The following is a 17,559-nucleotide window of genomic DNA, read 5'->3' as shown; positions in this document are numbered from 1 at the left end:
ACATTTGAATTAATTTTCCAATTTTTAATAAAGGACATAAGTTAATAATACAGAAACTGATTCATTAGAAAATTTGTATTTTCATTTATGTATTCATTTATCTATTCATTTGTTCAAAAATCCTGTTTGAATTTGTTCACATTCGTTGTTTACTTAATAATTTATTTATTTATAATTTTAAAGGCCTATTTAATTTTGTATATTTCACAGGCCATGGACATCACAGTCCACTGTCTAGACCACACTGCAGTGAAGACCAAGGGTCTCCAGGAGGTGTTTGCTCCTATCTGTAAGTTCTGTATTGTTAGCTATGACACAAACTCCAGGAGGATATGTGTGGGGGCCAGGAATGGAGGACTCACCTTCTACGAGTTAAAGCATGCTAAGTCTCAGGTGAAAGTCATGGTGTTTTAAATTTGTAGCTCTGTGGTATAATAATTTAATATATTGATTATACAGTTTATATGTGTCCAAGGTTTAGTATGTCAAGTCACTGGTAGGAGAGAATTTCTTTCCTGAATACTATGTACTGAATACTAGTATTTTTGTACCTTATATACTGTAATAGTTCGTATAGTCATGAAAAAAAGCATATTAAGCCAAAGGTGTGAAATAGTTATTTGATATTTATATTTTTAGACAGGTCTCATTTTTACATGTGAAAAAGTTTAGGAAACCATTGTCAAAACCCTCAAAATTTATTTAAGGGGTTACTTAAAAAATGGAAAAAGCAAGCTTTTAGATTCTTTGTGAAATCAAACTCAAGCTGTCTGTCTCTGTTATTTCAGACCATCCCAGCTCACAGCAAGCCTATCACAGCAGTGTGTTTCTCACCTGACGGGAAGTTCCTGGCAGCATACTGTCATGAGGAGAAAAGACTCACCTTTTGGCAGGTAAGAGAAATGGATTATATTATGATTTCTTTTATTAATTATTTATTTTTTGTAACTGTAAACTCGAAAAGAGGAGGAAATCTTTAATAATTCTGTACAGGTAAGATTGTGGTGTGAATTTAGACTGTCATGTGAATCTCAAAGATTGTTCCATTTCATTGTCTTGGAAACTAAAAATTGAGTAGAATAATTACCACTATTACCAGTAACAGAAACATTGCCTACATTTGATGATTCATTATTACTATAACGGTAAAGCAGATTTTCATAGCCCAATTTTCTGAGACCACACAGGAAGAATGCAGCACTTGTCAGACACAAACTTTAGAGAAAGATTTTATTTTTATTTAATGTTGCTCTTCATGCATCTTCTTCTTCATCTCTCCAGGCATCCTCTGGTTCTCTGTTTGGTATTGGGCAGCAGCATACGAAATGCGTGAAGACATTCAGCACTCCCGCGTTCCACGTCAACCCTGCCATGAACGTCCTCAAACTGGCGAGACTGATCTGGACGGACAACCGCCAGGTGGTGCTGCTGATGCTGGACGGCTCCGAGACACGATATAGAGTTTAGTTTTATGACGCTGTCCATGACAAGCCAGCGTCGTGATTCTCTCACAAAAGACAAAAGACAGAAAAGGAAAGGAAACAAAGAAAATAGAACTATGAAGAAGTAAAAATTCAAACACAGATATGATGTTGTTTTTAAATGTTGCTTACAATAGAAGATAAAAGTTTTCTGGCAATGAATTATCTCTTGCTGTGTAAAAACTAGACTTGAATTTTTTTTTTCCTGCTCAAAGAATAGAGATTGAATATATAATGCTAGAAATGTAAAATGATATTTTCTGGTGATAGGCTGACTATGAGGTGAGAGGTGAAGTAGATCTCAGTCACTCCTTACAATAGAAACAGGATCTTGATGTGTTCAGACATGTTGACACAACTTTTAAAGTATGAAGTTGTGTCAACATGTCTGAACACATCCAAGATACTGGTTCTGTTGTAACTAGTGACTAAATTATAAATATGGTACGTATTCTTGTGTGAGAAAGTTAAGAGATGAATATGAGAAGTAGACATTTAATTTTTTTTTAATTATTTTTCTGTCAAATACAGGTGCTTTTTTCTGTTTTATTATTATTATTATTATTATTATTATTATTATTATTATTATTATTATTTCATATACAGTCTTTCTGTATCTGGGTAGGTTTTATCTACAAGATGTATAACATTTTTTTGTCGCTTGAAACAAAATTGTTAAATATGCTTTAAATGTTATAAGCAACAGAAATGATATGGTGCATATATTTGTCTATAAAGTAGGATGACAGTATATTGAACAGAGCAGAGATTGTGATGATATCAAAATTATAAATAGTATGACAATTAGATCTATTTGTGGAACAGTTATCCATTATCCAATTGTATAATATGTTCATGTTCTTAAAGAGTTAAAGAGGGATTTTCCACAAAGTCAACATGAAAGACAAGCAAGTAGAAAGTGCACAGCAGCAGGGCTGACAGACACAGGTGATGGCTACATTTCTACATGTATTATGATTAGTGTCTGTCCATGAAAAGAAAGACGTGATGACATTTCTTGTTCCTCAAGTAAAGGAACAACCCATATAGCACACTGATATACATATAATTTCAAAATGGTAAAGACCTTTGATATATTTAAATGGATGAATGATCACGGTGCAATAGAAAATGCCTCAGTGCTGTGATACACCAAAAGTAGTGCTAAAATGGGAAATAAACAGTTTACACAAAAGCACAGGTATATCTGCCTAGATGTTTTTACATTTGGTGCAGCAAAGCAGGTCTTCAAGTAAAAGATTGGATTTTCTTATCTTCTCATTTTCTCAAACTGATGCCATTTCTGTTGCAGGTTTTATGAGGCCCTGACCTTTAACTAGTTTAGATATTGAAAATCATGGGAGAATAAAATAAATATTGAAGTAAATTTTTTTGTTCTCTTGGGTGACTTTATTATTGACATCTAATGCATATCAAAATAGGAATACTTTATTTTGATGTCAGAACCTTGCAGAAGCTGACACACATTGAAAGTGAATCCCAGGATATATACAGGGTTTTAGCAAACAAAACCCAATATTATTGTAACCCTAATTTTAGAAGGGAAGTTTGACTGCTTCTTGTTTTCTATAAACTTTGACAAGTTTAAAGGTTTGGTTTAAAGTCTTTATTTTTATCATGCTATATTTAGAGATGATTCAGCATAAAGTGTCATAAAATACTCATTTCACATGACAAGAAAATCTACCCGAATTTCAGAGCTGTTTATTCCATGTTTATGATAAATCAATCCTATTTTTCTATAAAACCATAAAGCAGATGCCTAAGAATCTGAGACATTTTCTTCACCAACTTCGGGCCAGATGTCTTTCTTTGCTCCAGGTTCATGTTCTCAGCAGGTAGATTTTAAGGTGCAGATGCTTTCTTGATTTAAACACAAAATACAAAAGAAGACAAAAAACTGAGGAACTTGAGGTATAATATTACAGAAAGGATGCATACAAAATACGAATATCAACATTGATTTAATGATAATTGAAGATCTAAGTTACATTTTAAATGAAAAAATTCGAACTGTCTTAGTTGATTTTAAAATGGTGAGCCTAGTCCATATCATTCATAAAAAGTATGTTAATTAAAAAGGAAACATAAAAAAGAAACACCATACATGTTTACATAATCATTGTTCCATTGAAACCACACTTCTATTTTATTAATTTACGCTCTGCATGTGAACTTGTTTATCACCAGTGACTACATTTACTGTTATGTATGGACACTAAATAATATTAACTCAAATCTCAAAGTAAAAAAAATTACAAGAACACGTGAAAACTGCACCCTATGGCATGGTAGGGGGTGGGGGGGGGGGGGCAGGGAAAGGAGGAGAGGGGTGGCTTATGCCCTGCTGTACAAGCTTTTATCTTATTATATAAATACAGTCAACCACTGACAGTAACTGAATGGACACATCCCAGTACAAAATATCTGAAGAAATGGCAAAGAGATGGAGCCAATTATATTAAATATCTCTCTTCCTTTTTCCATTCCTGTAGGCCATTCAAGTCAAGCAATTATAACCAAACTACCACTGTCACACAACCAAGCCTACACAAAATGCTGCGTGCAGTCTGTGTGTTCCATCTTAGATCATTCAAGCCATTTTTCCTGCGATAATACAGACATGCCATGTGGAGGAGTTCATTTGTTATCACAGTTGGAAGCAGAATTCACATGTCATCATCTGAGTCATCTAATGCCGCTCTGCGCCTGTCAAACTGAAAGAAGAATAGGCCAATATATTATAACAAAAATATACTGTAAAATGTATAAAAAAAGATGATCACTTTTTAATTTGACGATTGGTTTACATGGCATTGGCAAGCAATGTTTCTACACAAAAAGTTAACAAAGCAAGATGGAAGCTGCAATTGTGTTAGCTGTGACCACATTTGTGTTTGTTGTGACCACAATTGTGTTAGCTGTGACCACATTTGTGTTGGTCATGATTGATAGGTGACCAGGTGGTTGGTCATGGTTGTTATCAGAATTGTGTTAGGTGTGATCACAACTGTGAAATGCGTTTTTACCTTCACTTTGGTTTTCTGTGTCTGCTCACTCACTCTCTCCAATAGTGACTTCAGCTGATCTTCACTTAGCTGAAAATTTGAAAGCAAAATTATCAAATAAGTGTGTGTGTGTGTGTGTGTGTGTGTGTGTGTGTGTGTGTGTATGTTTTGGTGCTCTTGTGCACGCATTCTAACCGAGGACACACACCCGCCCGAAACCCACTAACCGAGGACACACCTCCAACCGAGGACGTCCTCGGTTGACATAAGCAGTGGAATGCATAAAGGGGCCCATTTCAAGTTAGGTGGTGAAATTTGACGCTATTCTGAGCCAGTCCTCGGTTATGCTGTATAGCGCGGGCCAAATTCCCGCCACGAGTGTATCAGAAATACTGTCCAACTTTTTGTCTGAAATCGGGCTATACACACGCGTCCTCGGTTGTGCTGTTAAGGGCGGACCAAATTCCGCGTCCTCGGTTGTGCTGTAAAGGGCAGACTAAACTGAAACTAATGTTATATCTCAGATGTCTATATATTCAGTAAGTTCATATTTTTAAACTAAAGGTCTTTTTTATCAAATTAAGCTCTCCTAGGCCGTTACGTAACTACATAACTATCATCGCACTGTACATATTACGGCACGCTTCTTTATTAGTACAACTGACTTGGAGTGGTTTAAATAAAGAAGAACTGTCTGAATTTGTGGCTCACTCGGTAGATCTTAGGACCGACAATCTTTTGAGGGTGCAAGAATCAAATAAACGTACCGGTACGTTAATTAATTTTCCAAATTTCTTCCCGCCGGTACGCTCCATTTTCACCCAGTACGCTTATTAATTTTTCAAAAATCTTCCACCCGGTATGTTTATTAAATACATATTGTACCGGTGGGAAATTACACAAGTACAAGTCACGCTTTTTATTTTCTTAAATTGAAGTATAATGAGAAGAAAATTGAGATCTCAACTCATTACCGACTGTTCTACCAACAGCACTGGAAAGTAGGTCAAGCGGAAGTCGCTCTCTGAACACAACAGTACATGCGTCACCTGATTTCAGTTCCTATAAATAGACGTGCTTTCCCTTCAACAGTGACAACTACTCATGTACATCGATCGAATGATGCAATGTCGCAAGGTGATAGGATCATATTTATAGCTAAAGAGGTCATTTCAAGTGCAGCAAAGAAGTTGTGCCTGTTTTCAAACGTCAATTATTTCATGCCGATTTATGATTTAAACGATGTTAAATCACATTTCTATGTAAGATAAACCCTTAGGAGTTTACAGGTATGCAAAACGAACCTTATATCTGAGAATAAATTTACTATGAATAACGTCTCCGTATGGCTCTCAGAGGCGGCTTAGGTGCGACATATCTGGGCCTTCGGCCCCTGACGATTATGAAATTTAACTCATGGCAAATATATATATATATTAAGATAAATTATAATACTGAGTGAATTTTACCTGGTGAATTTTTTTTTTTTTTTTACAATGATCAATAGCTAGCTTTTTTCTTTCTCTTCTTCTTCTTTACTTTTATTTATTTATTTCATTTTTTTTTTTTGGGGGGGGGGGGGGGAGTGGTGCAAAGGTTTTTTCCACCCAGTACTTTTATTCCATCCAGTACTTTTATTAAATTTCGAGATTTTTTACACCCAGTACTTTTATTCCATCAGTAATTTTATTAAATTTTGAGATTTTTTCCACCCAGTACTTTTATTCCATCAGTTCTTTTATTCGATACTTCAGAGTAAATGAAAAGGGTAAATGGATCGTCCGTAAACCCCCTTTACACTGGGGCGGCGTCCTTTGTGCGACCAAGAAACTGGCATCACTGTGGTCGTAGAAAGGAGGTACAAGCATTGCTTTGGTTGAAAAAAAAATGAATATTTGGTGATTGGTCAGTTGTCAGAAAGTTAAGTATTATAATTTTGTACTCTCAAATGGATCCGTACTACAGGACGCAGAAAGGACGCCGTCCAGTGTAAAGGGCCCCTTAGCTAACTATGAATTAATCTACCCCTGACAGTTTGAAGAAGGCTATGACATTATGAAACATTTATTATTACATAATGGCTCTGCGAACTACAGTCACTTCTTTTCACCTGTAGATCTGACCTGTTTGTTATACACCTGGCTGCTAGAATAAATACTAAATCTAACAACTGAAGTGAAATTATATTTTGGATGGGCCCCTGTCGGTCCATGTCGCTAACACAGAGCACACATATTCATAAACACCGCATTTGCAAGAACCGCTTTGTGAAATAAAAAAAGAAAAAAAAAAGACGCCCCGACAATTACGCGTCCTGATATATAGGCCTACAGTTCGGATATGCACACGGCAAAAACGATTAAGGGACCGTTCCCAGATCCTATCGTACTAACTATGGATCGATCTCTCCCAGAAGGAATGCTATATAAATTGCAATCAACGTAATCAGTGTGATCTGGCCAATTATACAAAGTTGCTGTTTTTCCCTTTTCTCAGCAAAATATTATATGCGATGCAACATTTTAAAGAGAACCGATAGGTCTATTTTCATGAAACTCACAGAACTGATGAATATTAGTTAAACGCAGGTCAAGTTTGAAAATCTTCATAATGGGCTGCTTTTTTTTTCAGAAAATTTGCTGTTGTTTTTGCTTTTTTCAGCATACATGCAACACTGTAAACACAGTTCAAGGAGAAGCAATAGGTCTATTGTCATGAAACTCACAGAACTGATGATTATTAGTAAAAGGGTTGTCAAGATCAAAAATCGGCATATCCGGGCCATTTTTTGTCAAAAGTTATGCTGTTTTTTTTCTGCCATTTTCAGCATATAAGTAACACTGTAAGCACATTTCAGGGAGAACGGATAGGCCTGTTGTCATTAAACTCACAGGAGTGATCAATGTTACCAATATACAAATCAAGTTTGAAAATAGGATTGATTGGTTGAGTTTTGTGGAAGTTGTGCCTTGTTTTGATACATATAAGTGGTTTTCCTCAGATTTGATTGCATTTTTTCTCCTTTTTTCATTGTACATGCAACACTGTAAACACATTTCAAGGAGAACCAATAGGCCTCTTTTCATAAAACTCACAGAACTGATGATTATTAGTAAAAGAATGGTCAAAATTGAAAATCAGCATGACCAGGCCCTTTTCTTTCAAATGTTATGCTGTTTTTTTTTTTCAGCATATAAGTAACACTGTAAGCACATTTCAGGGAGAACCAATAAGCCTGTTTTCATGAAACTCACAGAACTGATGATTATTAGTAAAAGAATGGTCAAGATTGAAAATCAGCATGACCAGGCCCTTTTCTTTCAAATGTTATGCTGTTTTTTTTAAGCATATAAGTAACACTGTAAACACATTTCAAGGAGAACCAATAGGCCTCTTTTCATAAAACTCACAGAACTGATGATTATAAGTAAAAGAATGGTCAAGATTGAAAATCAGCATGACCAGGCCCTTTTCTTTCAAATGTTATGCTGTTTTTTTTTTTCAGCATATAAGTAACACTGTAAGCACATTTCAGGGAGAACCAATAAGCCTGTTTTCATGAAACTCACAGGAGTAATCAATGTTATCTATATACAAATTAAGTTTAAAAATAAGATTGATTGGTTGAGTTTTGAGGGACTTAAGCTTTTATTTGTATATAAGTGGTTTTCCTCAGATTTGATTGTCAGGCATGTTGACAGTTTCGTTATTGAACTAACTAGATATGTAAATATGTTAGTGTTTGTCTGAAATTTTCTGCATCTTTACAACATTGCTAGTTGATTATATAAATATGACGGTAAACATGTTATCATGTACTGTGTAATACAGTGTCTCAAAATGGAGGAAATGGGGTGATTATTTTCAAAAGTTTTGCATTTTTTTCTCCTTTTTTCAGTGTACATGCAACACTGTTAACATATTTCAAGGAGAACCAATAAGCCTGTTTTCATGAAACTCACAGAACTGATGATTATTAGTAAAAGAATGGTCAAGATTGAAAATCAGCAAGACCAGGCCCTTTTCTTTCAAATTTTATGCTGTTTTTTTTTTTTTTTGTTTTGTTTTGTTTTGTTTGTTTGTTTTTTTTTTTTTTTTTTTTTTTTTTTTTTTTTTTTTTTTTTTCAGCATATATGTAACACTGTAAGCAAATTTCAGGGAGAACCAATAACTTAAAGCCTGTTTTCATGAAACTCACAGAACTGATGATTATTAGTAAAAGCATATTAGTAACACTGTAAGCACATTTCAGGGAGAACCGATAGGCCTGTTGTCATTAAACTCACAAGAGTGATCAATGTTATCTATATACAAATCAAATTTAAAAATAAGATTGATTGGTTGAGTTTTGAGGGACTTCAGCTTTTATTTGTATATAAGTGGTTTTCCTCAGATTTGATTGTCAGGCATGTAAACAGTCTCATTATTGAATTTACTAGATATGTAAAATGGGTTGTTTGACAATTTCTGCGTCTTGACAATATTGCTAGTTGATTATATAAAAATGGTGGTAAACCTGTTATCTTGTATTGTGTAAAAAAAGTGCCAAAATGGAAATGAACTCGTATCATTGTAGTTTGTCAGATTCAATCATTCACAATGTTCGGAATGGAGGAAATTGGACATTTAAACTTGTTATATTGATATTTTTGCCATCTCAACAATTTTCTTAGTTGATCATGTGAAATGGCAGTAAACTGTATTATTTTATGTAAAAAAGTTAAAAATGGAAAGAAACCCATTTCAGTACAGTGCTCTCTTGTATACATTTAGCATTTTCAAAGTATGACTTTGGAGTTCCATGAACCTGAAAACCTTTGCTAGTCACGTTTTCTGAATATTCATGATACTAATATTTTATTATAAAAAATTGATGATCATTATGCTGTTAAGCATTATATAATATTGCATCAAATTGGAAGAAAGCACAATTTTGGGTGCTGCTGGCATGATGTCCTCAATTGTAAAATTGTGTACTGTGCAAGTCTGTATCCAATGGACGACACTTTGTGTTATCAAAATATAAAATTCATGATAATAAAAGAGTGCTAAATAGAAAATAAGCATTATGAAAATAAAATGTTTGAAAACGAATTTCTTTGGTCTTTTATTTTATTTCATCAGTATCCTTTCTTTTCCTAAATTAATTGATGTTTTATCTCATAATCTTCAATTCTAAAAAAGTGGCAAAGCCCAGCATTAAATATTGTATAACTGTTCATTTAATCATCACCTCTGGTGTTATTTTGGAATTTACCTTAAATATGAAAGAATTTCATAAAAATGTGAATTGCTGCAAAGTAACGCTATATAAAATTTGCTTTGCATTAAAAGTACAATCATTATTACATGTAGATGCATGCATGTCCTCGGTTGTAATGTGTAGTGTCTGTCCGTGTGTGTGTCCGTGTGTGTCCTCGGTTAGAATGTAAAATTCTTGTCAGCAAAAAATTAGTTTTTATAAAAAATTAATTTATAACATTCATACTCGAATAGATTTTACCCTAAATTGAATGTTTTTATTTTGATTTAACCAAGGAATAAGATGTCCTCGGTTGTATGGTGTTGTGCTGATGTCCTCGGTTGGTACACATAGACAAGTATGTGTGTGTGTGCGTGTGTGTGTGCGCTTTGGTGTGTGTGTGTGTGCATGTGTGTGTGTGCATGTTTTGGTGTGTGTGTGTGTGCATGTGTGTGTGTGTGTGTTTTGGTGTGTGTGTGTGTGTGTGTGTGTGTGCAGACATAAGAGAGGGAGAGAGTGTGTACTTTTTAATAAAAATTTCAAAAAGGGATTTATATATTAATTCATTTTCTTTCCTTAGTCGTAAATTGTCTGAACATGCTTTACGCCATTTTATATCAAAACCTGAATTGGTGTGCATCATTTATTACAAGGTCAGCTCTAAACATGTGTTAAGTCTTTTTAACTTTCTCTCTTTCACTTCCTTATATGAGCTTAGGGCCACAAAAGTATTTCTCCAAAGCCACCTGTTCTGGCAGCTGTTTTGAGCTCAATCCCTGATTAAAATTTGGCAGTCAAGCATTATGTATATTACCTTTGTCTGTATCTGTCCCATCTGTGTCATTTGAATGAGCATGTCTTCCACCTTCTTGGCTTTATCTGGTTTGGCCACAGCAATGGTATTTACTGGCCAAAATAATGAAAAGTATTAAATTACTTTTGGCAAAATGAATAGAAGAATTACATATTTTCCTTACCTGACATGACAATAACATTTTCAATATTATGACAGTCATATTTACTGTTACCTTGAATATGATACTATGAAAATTGAACAGATAGTTCTAATTTGTTTTCCTATTTTCACCCTTTATGTTAGACGCATTGAAACTGTAACGCACCATAAAAATAATTATAATAGCAAATTTCTAGCTGAATTATTATAATAATTTATTAAGATTATTATTGTCATCCAATTATACTGATGACTAAGTTCAACTGACTGGTATCAAATATGATAAAGACAGACCGACATTAGGCTGAGATGAGTCACATCATAGATAGACCACTGTGGATAATGCACAGGATTTAATATCCTACTCACGCCTTGCTCTAGCTTGCTGGTCTAGCACTTGAGATAGAATGCTATTTCTCATGTCTGCTTGTTTTGCCTTCATCTCCTCCTGTTCTTCCTGGGAAGGGCCTCCTCTCCCACCTCTGCCTCCCTTACATCATACAATACAAATTGATAATGTACATTAAACATAAAAAGAAAATACAGGAGCAGATATTAAGGCTGAAGTCATGCTGAAGAATCTGCCTTTTGATCCAGACTTTTGACTTCATTAAAAATCTTAAAACGTACATAGGCTGGCATTTTTAACAAACATTTTACTGGTTGATCCATCATAGAAACACAACTGGAAATAGCTAGGCGTGATTTACTGATTAACTCTACTGACTATGGTTTTAGAAGAGATCACATTCTAAATGATAAAATTTAACACAAAGGATGTGATAAAGCATCAGATGACAAAACTGCGGTTGTAACTCTGTATTTACAGTTTATTTTATTTTTGTTAAATGTCTCATATACCTGTTGCTGGGCCTGCATTTCAGCCAAACGCCGGGCCCGAATTGCTTCAAGTTCACTGTCAGCCATTTCAAACTTTTCGATCGACGGCCTTTTTTTTCCCCATTTCAGCCAAGAGGAGCCAAAGAAACAAACATGTCAACATCCGGAAAGTCAGTGAAAGAGGTTTTACAAGCGTTCATTGAGAACTTAGACCTTGTAATAGATCAGCTTAGAAGTAAGTCATGTTTTCTATATGTATGACTGGCCAAATGCATAACAAGAAAAATGGATAAAGCTTAAGAGAAAAATGAGAAACCATAAGAAATGAGCACGTGGGTTACCAACTTGCCTACAACTTACTAACAAATCCACTCTCTATCATTTTACGGCAACCTGGTTCAACAAGTGATGGTTTGATCAGAAAAGTGAAATTCTTTCTTAGCCGGTTCGTTCGAATGCGACCGGACAACTACGCAATTTTCATGCCGCTCAATTTTAATTTCCACAACAATCTAAATGTGAAGTTTTAAAGTCAAAACTGCTATGTTTGTGTGACAAAAAGTGTTCCTACTAGCTATGAACGCTTGATCTTATCATTAAATATAACGGGAAATTGACACTAAATTTAAAACATGGGTAACACAATGTTGGATTTTATAAAGGTAACAGAACTAATTTTTTTATTTTTGTTTATTTATTTATCTTTATTTATTTATTATTATTACTTTTTTTTTTTTGGGGGGGGGGTAGTAGTACTAATTACTGGTAGTATATCTTTGTCACATATTATACCTGCATCTAATATTTTGGCAAATTACTGTTCATGAAAGAATAATGTTGTCTTGCAACAAATAACAGGTGCAAATGTTTTTTTAAGGATTGCAATTATACATGTATGTAAAAATTGATTTCAATATTTCAGAAGGAGAATCAACCAGAGTTGACACTGGCGATTTTCAGGTTGACAAGTACTGGACCCATCTAGGTAAAATATTACATATAGATTAATATACTGGATGTGGGAATACTCCAGTATTTGATTTTATTTAAGCATTCCATGACTATTTCTGCTGTGATGTAATATGTTGACCAATAAATAAATAAATTCATTAATTAAAAATGAAATATTAGAAATTAAAAAGGGGGTAAAGTATCTTTATTTGATAGGTACACGGTGTACATGTATGCTTATCTTAGATACCTTCCAAATTCATTTTATACCAATGGTATTAAATTAAGTCAGGCTCATTAATATTCTATATGTTTATTTCATGAATTATTATCATTATTGCTATATTAATGTCCAGGTGCTGTAGTGAAGGCTGTGTCCCATGAATGTACCAAGTTATGTATTGCCTTCTCCACTCCTCCACTGCCAGCTCCTGAGGTTTGTGTCTATTGATGCACAGTGTGTCAGTATGTGCTACATGTTTGTGTGTGTTATAGAAAGAGTGAGAGAGAGGAGGGAGAGAGGGATGGAATGAAAAAGAAAGCATGCACAACAAGAATTTTTTTAATGGGTTTATGTCAGAAAAATGAAATTAAGATGATTCACATGAAAACATTTGCAATTTTTTTTTGCAAACAGCATAGACTGGCAGGAATTCATGAAAGCAAAAAAAAAAGGAGAGAGAGAGGATACTGAATCAAAAGGAAACAGACTATATGAAAATAGTTCTAGTTTTATGTTCAAATGTCTTAATTGTGAATTATTCAATTTGTTTCAGGAATGTTCAGGTCTTGTTTCTGGTCTAGAGAGAGCCACACTTGCACTGGTGTCAGCTTTTTATTCTCTACCCACATCACAAGGTAATGAACTAGGCACACCCTGTCACAGAGAGTTGTAGCCTAAACTACACACACATGCACACACACATGCACGCACAGGTTAATATACAACATGTTTATATAAGTGCCAGTCTTACACTCGAGAGTTTTTCATTTCCCATGGTGAAACAAGAACATGTACCGGTTATTAGATAGGAGATTATGTCAGCTACCTTCAAGTAGTTCAACAACTAAAGAATGAGATCACAATACTGGTAGACTAATAAAGCAGATACTAATAATATAAACCTGTACTACACACACACACATGCACACATGCCTTATACAACATGTGTTAATGCCAGTGCCAATATCACACTCGAGAGCATTTCATTTCCCATGTTCAGACATGAAGCAAAACAATGCACATATGGGATATTGGATTTGGGATTATGTCAGCTACCTTCAAGCAGTTCCTTCACTTAGATTTATATGTAACAATTATAGTAGTTCCTCCATACCAAGATTGCAATAGACTATAAATGGTGAAAATACAAACCATCTTATACACTTGTACTGGTAAGTGTAAATAAAAAAGATTCATATCACTGCATTTTAAAATAGAGGGATTATAATTTTTTTTTTTTTTTTTTTTTTTTTTTTTTTTTTTTTTTTTATTGCAAATCTCAAATAAGTACAGATTTCAGCAAAAAATACAAAATTTATAAATAACTAAATAAAAATCACTCACTCTCTCACTCACTCACTCACAGAGAGACACTCAGTCATTTGCAATATATATATATATAGTTACTGTGTCATTTATTATATATGTCAACAACGATATATTGATAACCTAATAGTAGAATACTTAATAATACTTAATAAATAATATGATCTAATACAGATAAAAACAAATATGTGTTTTACTTTCAAATATTGGCAGGGGAACATACGCAGATAGAAGATATCAGTCCAGGAAGAGAGGCTGCAGCTTTTTCCATTTTTCATTAAATTTATCTATTGTCATGTTTCTCAGACTTATATTTCTCTCTGCGATGTAGGCCTGTCTCCATTCTATTTTAATATTTTCTATGTTCGGGGTAATGTTTTTCATTTTAAATTTATATATAATAAATTTTGTTATGATCAGCAAACTGTTGAGCGCATTGCATTTCAAATTTGGAATTCCTAGAATTATATCAGGTGCTGTTAATTGTAATACAAGTCCAGTCTTTAAATGGATCCAGTCTTGTATTTTTGCCCAAAGGGGAGCAATTACTTTGCACTCAATAAATAAGTGTTGAAGAGTTTCAGGGTGTTCGTTACAGAAGGAGCAGGTCTCTGTGTCTTTTATCCCAATTTTTCGTAAAAAATTATTTGTAGCTAAAATTCTTTTTGATACTCTGAATTGAAACCAGCGCAGTTTAGTATCTAAAGTAAAAAAGTAGAGGGATTATAATCTTGTTAGTAAAATACTGTTACAATACACAATGAAAGCAGTGCAGAATTGTCAAAATGTCCGGATCGGTAGCTTCATTGTTAACATGATACATGTGTAGTTATATACATTGTTTTCATACTATCCCATACAGTTTTGTATACTGTTGATAAATATTCTCTTACTGGATATGTTCCATCTGACATTCAGCTGTCATGATTTCATGTTTGATTTCTTGGTATTATCAGTTTGATCTTGAGAAAGTTCTTTTAATATTCCAGGGTCGTCAAGATCACCCCATTCAATACCTTGATTATCATACTATCTCTCATTCTCTTCTCTGGAGTTCAAGCTCAGTGTATTGCTGCTGGGGTTCCTGTTCTCCTAACTGTGCATAAGTATTTTCACCACCTTCTCTGTCATCCTGATGGCTGTGGGTTTGGTCAAAGTTGTCTGAAGATTGGGGTAGACGTTGGTTCACACTCTGTCTCTCGTTCTCTTCGTGGAACTGAGTACTTCTTCTCTGGAGTTCAAGTTCAGTGTACTGTTGCTGGTGTTCCTGCTCTTCTAACTGTGCATAAGTATTTTCACCACCTTCTCTGTCCTCCTGATTGCTGTGGGTTTGGTCAGAGTAGTCGGAAGATTGGGATTTTTGAAGTTTTTTCTTTCTAAAATGATAATAAAAGAAAATATGTCCAGACACCACTGATCTAAAGAGGTGTTTTTTATAAGGTTAACATTTCTAATTCAATAGACTCTCTTTAATATGAAAAAAGCAGACACAAAGTTGAATGATCTTTGACACATGTGTATAGGGGTTAGAGGCTCAGTTTGCCATTTTAGCCTTGTTTGCAACAAGACTGAAGACTAGCGCACATAGTTTTGGTTCTGAAAACATTTCAGGTCTTTGGGGCCCTCCCTTGCTCCTGTTACAGATAATGCTTTTAAAGAAAGTGAAAAAAAGCTCAAAGTTGAATTCACCTGAACATATAGCAGACAGCAACTATCATAAGAATCAGCAGCACCAGTGATATGGCTCCCAATGTGCCTCCAATGACAGCACCTAAAATAGTGGATTACTGAGCTGTAAAAGACTCAATTTACCATGTGTATCTTCACTTACCATATATATGTAAAGTACATACTTATCAAAGGCTAAGAAATAACTGCTGTAAAATGTTGATCAAAGTTGTCAACCCAAGTGTAGTGAGGCATTGTGAATAAATAGTCATTAAAACTCTTGTTTGGGTAAGGGATCAGTTTGAAATCAATGTTACAGTTTTTACCAAAAAAAGCAATGCTGCTGTCACCTTTGCCCTGATGTATTTTTATGAATTAACAGTATTATCTCATAAGTTGATTATGTTGCACTTAATATTACATGAAATACTTTAGATTATATCATGTAGGTGTTCTTGTGGTTACTGTTGGCCCCTTAAGTATCAGAAATAATAGTTCCCCGTGCACCTGTACTGAAAATAGAACTAGTAAAAGGCAGGGCTGTTTCAGGATTTTCATGCTTTGCTACTCTGTCACTGTTGTTTTCTGTGTACTTGTAGCAGTAACTAGAGTTGTAGATACTGGAGAAGTGAGTTGGTATGTTGGGGTAACTGTAATGGTGGCTGATGTAATGGTGAGAAAGACGATACTGTTGTTGTTGTTGTTATTGTCATACCTGAGCAGGTATATGTAGCAATAAGTTTATTGGTCCTGCTAGATGGACAACCAGACCCTTGTGGCACAATTCTGCTTTCTGTGATATAAATGCAGCTTTCTCTATTATAACAGATAAGTTTTATGGTAGCTGGTAGGTTTCTATTGCACTCTGGTATACTTCCCTCAGAACAGTTGTTGCCTGTGGATAGTGTGTAGCCAAACAATGCCTCAGTTATTGTGATACTGAACCCAGGGGGACACATAAGAACTGTGACATCTCCCTCACAGCTTGCTACTGTAATATGACCTGCAAGAGCAAAAATGAAAACAGAGAAAGAAGTTGCAGTGACATTGACAGTGTATTGTTCTGTAAATTTCATAACAAACAGTGCATGGAATATTTGTTTTTTACACATATTTCCTATAAATTGTGCATAAACTGTAGAAACATGGTTTCTGTAAAATCTGAGCTCAACAAGTACAGTTGATATTTTGAATAGATTACCATAGACATTTGTGCTGAAAATATGTTAGTAGGTTTTGAATTTCCTCCATTAAACCAGACAGCAACACTCAGAATATGAAGACATCCGTATGTCCTATAAAGGAAGGCCATATTTATCTACTTATATTTTAGTATAATAGTTAAAACTTCTTACTAGTCTGTTCCACTCACCTGTAGCCTGTGCCCCACCAGATACATCCAGTCTAGTGCTCAAACCAAAGACAAAAATAAAAAGAAATGTGCCTTCCATGTTCCACAGCAAATAATGATCTTATTACACTCTGATTTGGAAGAAATTGAGCGTTTTATCGTGTGTCCAACAATTTTTGTTTTTGTAGACTTTGGTTTTCTTGAGATGTGTAAAGTCTGTTTCAATTGATTTGAAGGATTGTTGGATCAGTAGTCAATGTTAAATATCATTTTGAAGTTACTTCCTGGTTTGACTATTTTGCATAACAAAAAAGAACATAGTTCATTTGAACTGTGAGTGGTTTTTCATTGTTGTCATCAATGCAGGTTCTGTACATTTATAAGCTTTATACGTGTAGCTGGTCTGTTTTGAAGTACTAATTTTTATGTACAGACACAGATGTCTGTGCCTTATTATCTTCAAACTCAAGTGGGATTCATATCATGTCAATAC

The 17,559-nt window shown here is 34.5% G+C and overlaps 4 protein-coding genes across 16 annotated transcripts in view; 2 read left to right on the top strand and 2 right to left on the bottom strand.

Annotated features, from left to right (window-relative positions):
- LOC106171579 (WD repeat-containing protein 7-like) overlaps positions 1–2,868 on the top strand; it is a 51,599-nt gene extending 48,731 nt beyond the window's left edge. For all 13 annotated transcript variants that reach the window (XM_087011113.1, XM_087011118.1, XM_087011109.1 and 10 more), the window contains 3 exons: positions 211–393; positions 789–893; positions 1,282–2,868. In XM_087011113.1, coding sequence (XP_086867239.1) covers positions 211–393; positions 789–893; positions 1,282–1,467 — 474 coding nt within the window. In that variant the 3' untranslated portion in view covers positions 1,468–2,868. The remainder of the gene's footprint in view (positions 1–210; positions 394–788; positions 894–1,281) is intronic.
- A 318-nt stretch (positions 2,869–3,186) lies between these two features.
- Positions 3,187–11,737, bottom strand: LOC106171583 (programmed cell death protein 5). Its single transcript, XM_013552001.2, has 5 exons — positions 11,569–11,737; positions 11,077–11,197; positions 10,567–10,658; positions 4,532–4,600; positions 3,187–4,219 (listed from the first exon to the last, which is right to left on the bottom strand). Exons 1-5 carry the CDS (start codon positions 11,632–11,634, stop codon positions 4,172–4,174), a joined length of 396 nt encoding a protein of 131 aa, XP_013407455.1. The 5' UTR covers positions 11,635–11,737; the 3' UTR covers positions 3,187–4,171.
- Positions 11,667–17,559, top strand: part of LOC106171581 (cyclin-D1-binding protein 1 homolog) — a 32,018-nt gene continuing 26,125 nt past the window's right edge. Inside the window, exons 1-4 of the mRNA XM_013551999.2 lie at positions 11,667–11,782; positions 12,470–12,532; positions 12,855–12,934; positions 13,275–13,356. Of these exons, the coding sequence (XP_013407453.2) occupies positions 11,701–11,782; positions 12,470–12,532; positions 12,855–12,934; positions 13,275–13,356 (307 nt within the window). The 5' untranslated portion in view covers positions 11,667–11,700. The remainder of the gene's footprint in view (positions 11,783–12,469; positions 12,533–12,854; positions 12,935–13,274; positions 13,357–17,559) is intronic.
- Positions 14,016–17,325, bottom strand: LOC147762731 (uncharacterized). Its single transcript, XM_087011121.1, has 4 exons — positions 17,088–17,325; positions 16,431–16,718; positions 15,737–15,818; positions 14,016–15,423 (listed from the first exon to the last, which is right to left on the bottom strand). Exons 1-4 carry the CDS (start codon positions 17,164–17,166, stop codon positions 15,084–15,086), a joined length of 789 nt encoding a protein of 262 aa, XP_086867247.1. The 5' UTR covers positions 17,167–17,325; the 3' UTR covers positions 14,016–15,083.

Source organism: Lingula anatina, chromosome 4 (assembly GCF_051362555.1).
Source record: "Lingula anatina isolate TDL-2025a chromosome 4, LinAna3.0, whole genome shotgun sequence".
Taxonomy (NCBI): domain Eukaryota; kingdom Metazoa; phylum Brachiopoda; class Lingulata; order Lingulida; family Lingulidae; genus Lingula; species Lingula anatina.
Note: the sequence above shows the minus strand (reverse complement) of the source record. Positions and strands in the feature narration are given on the sequence as shown.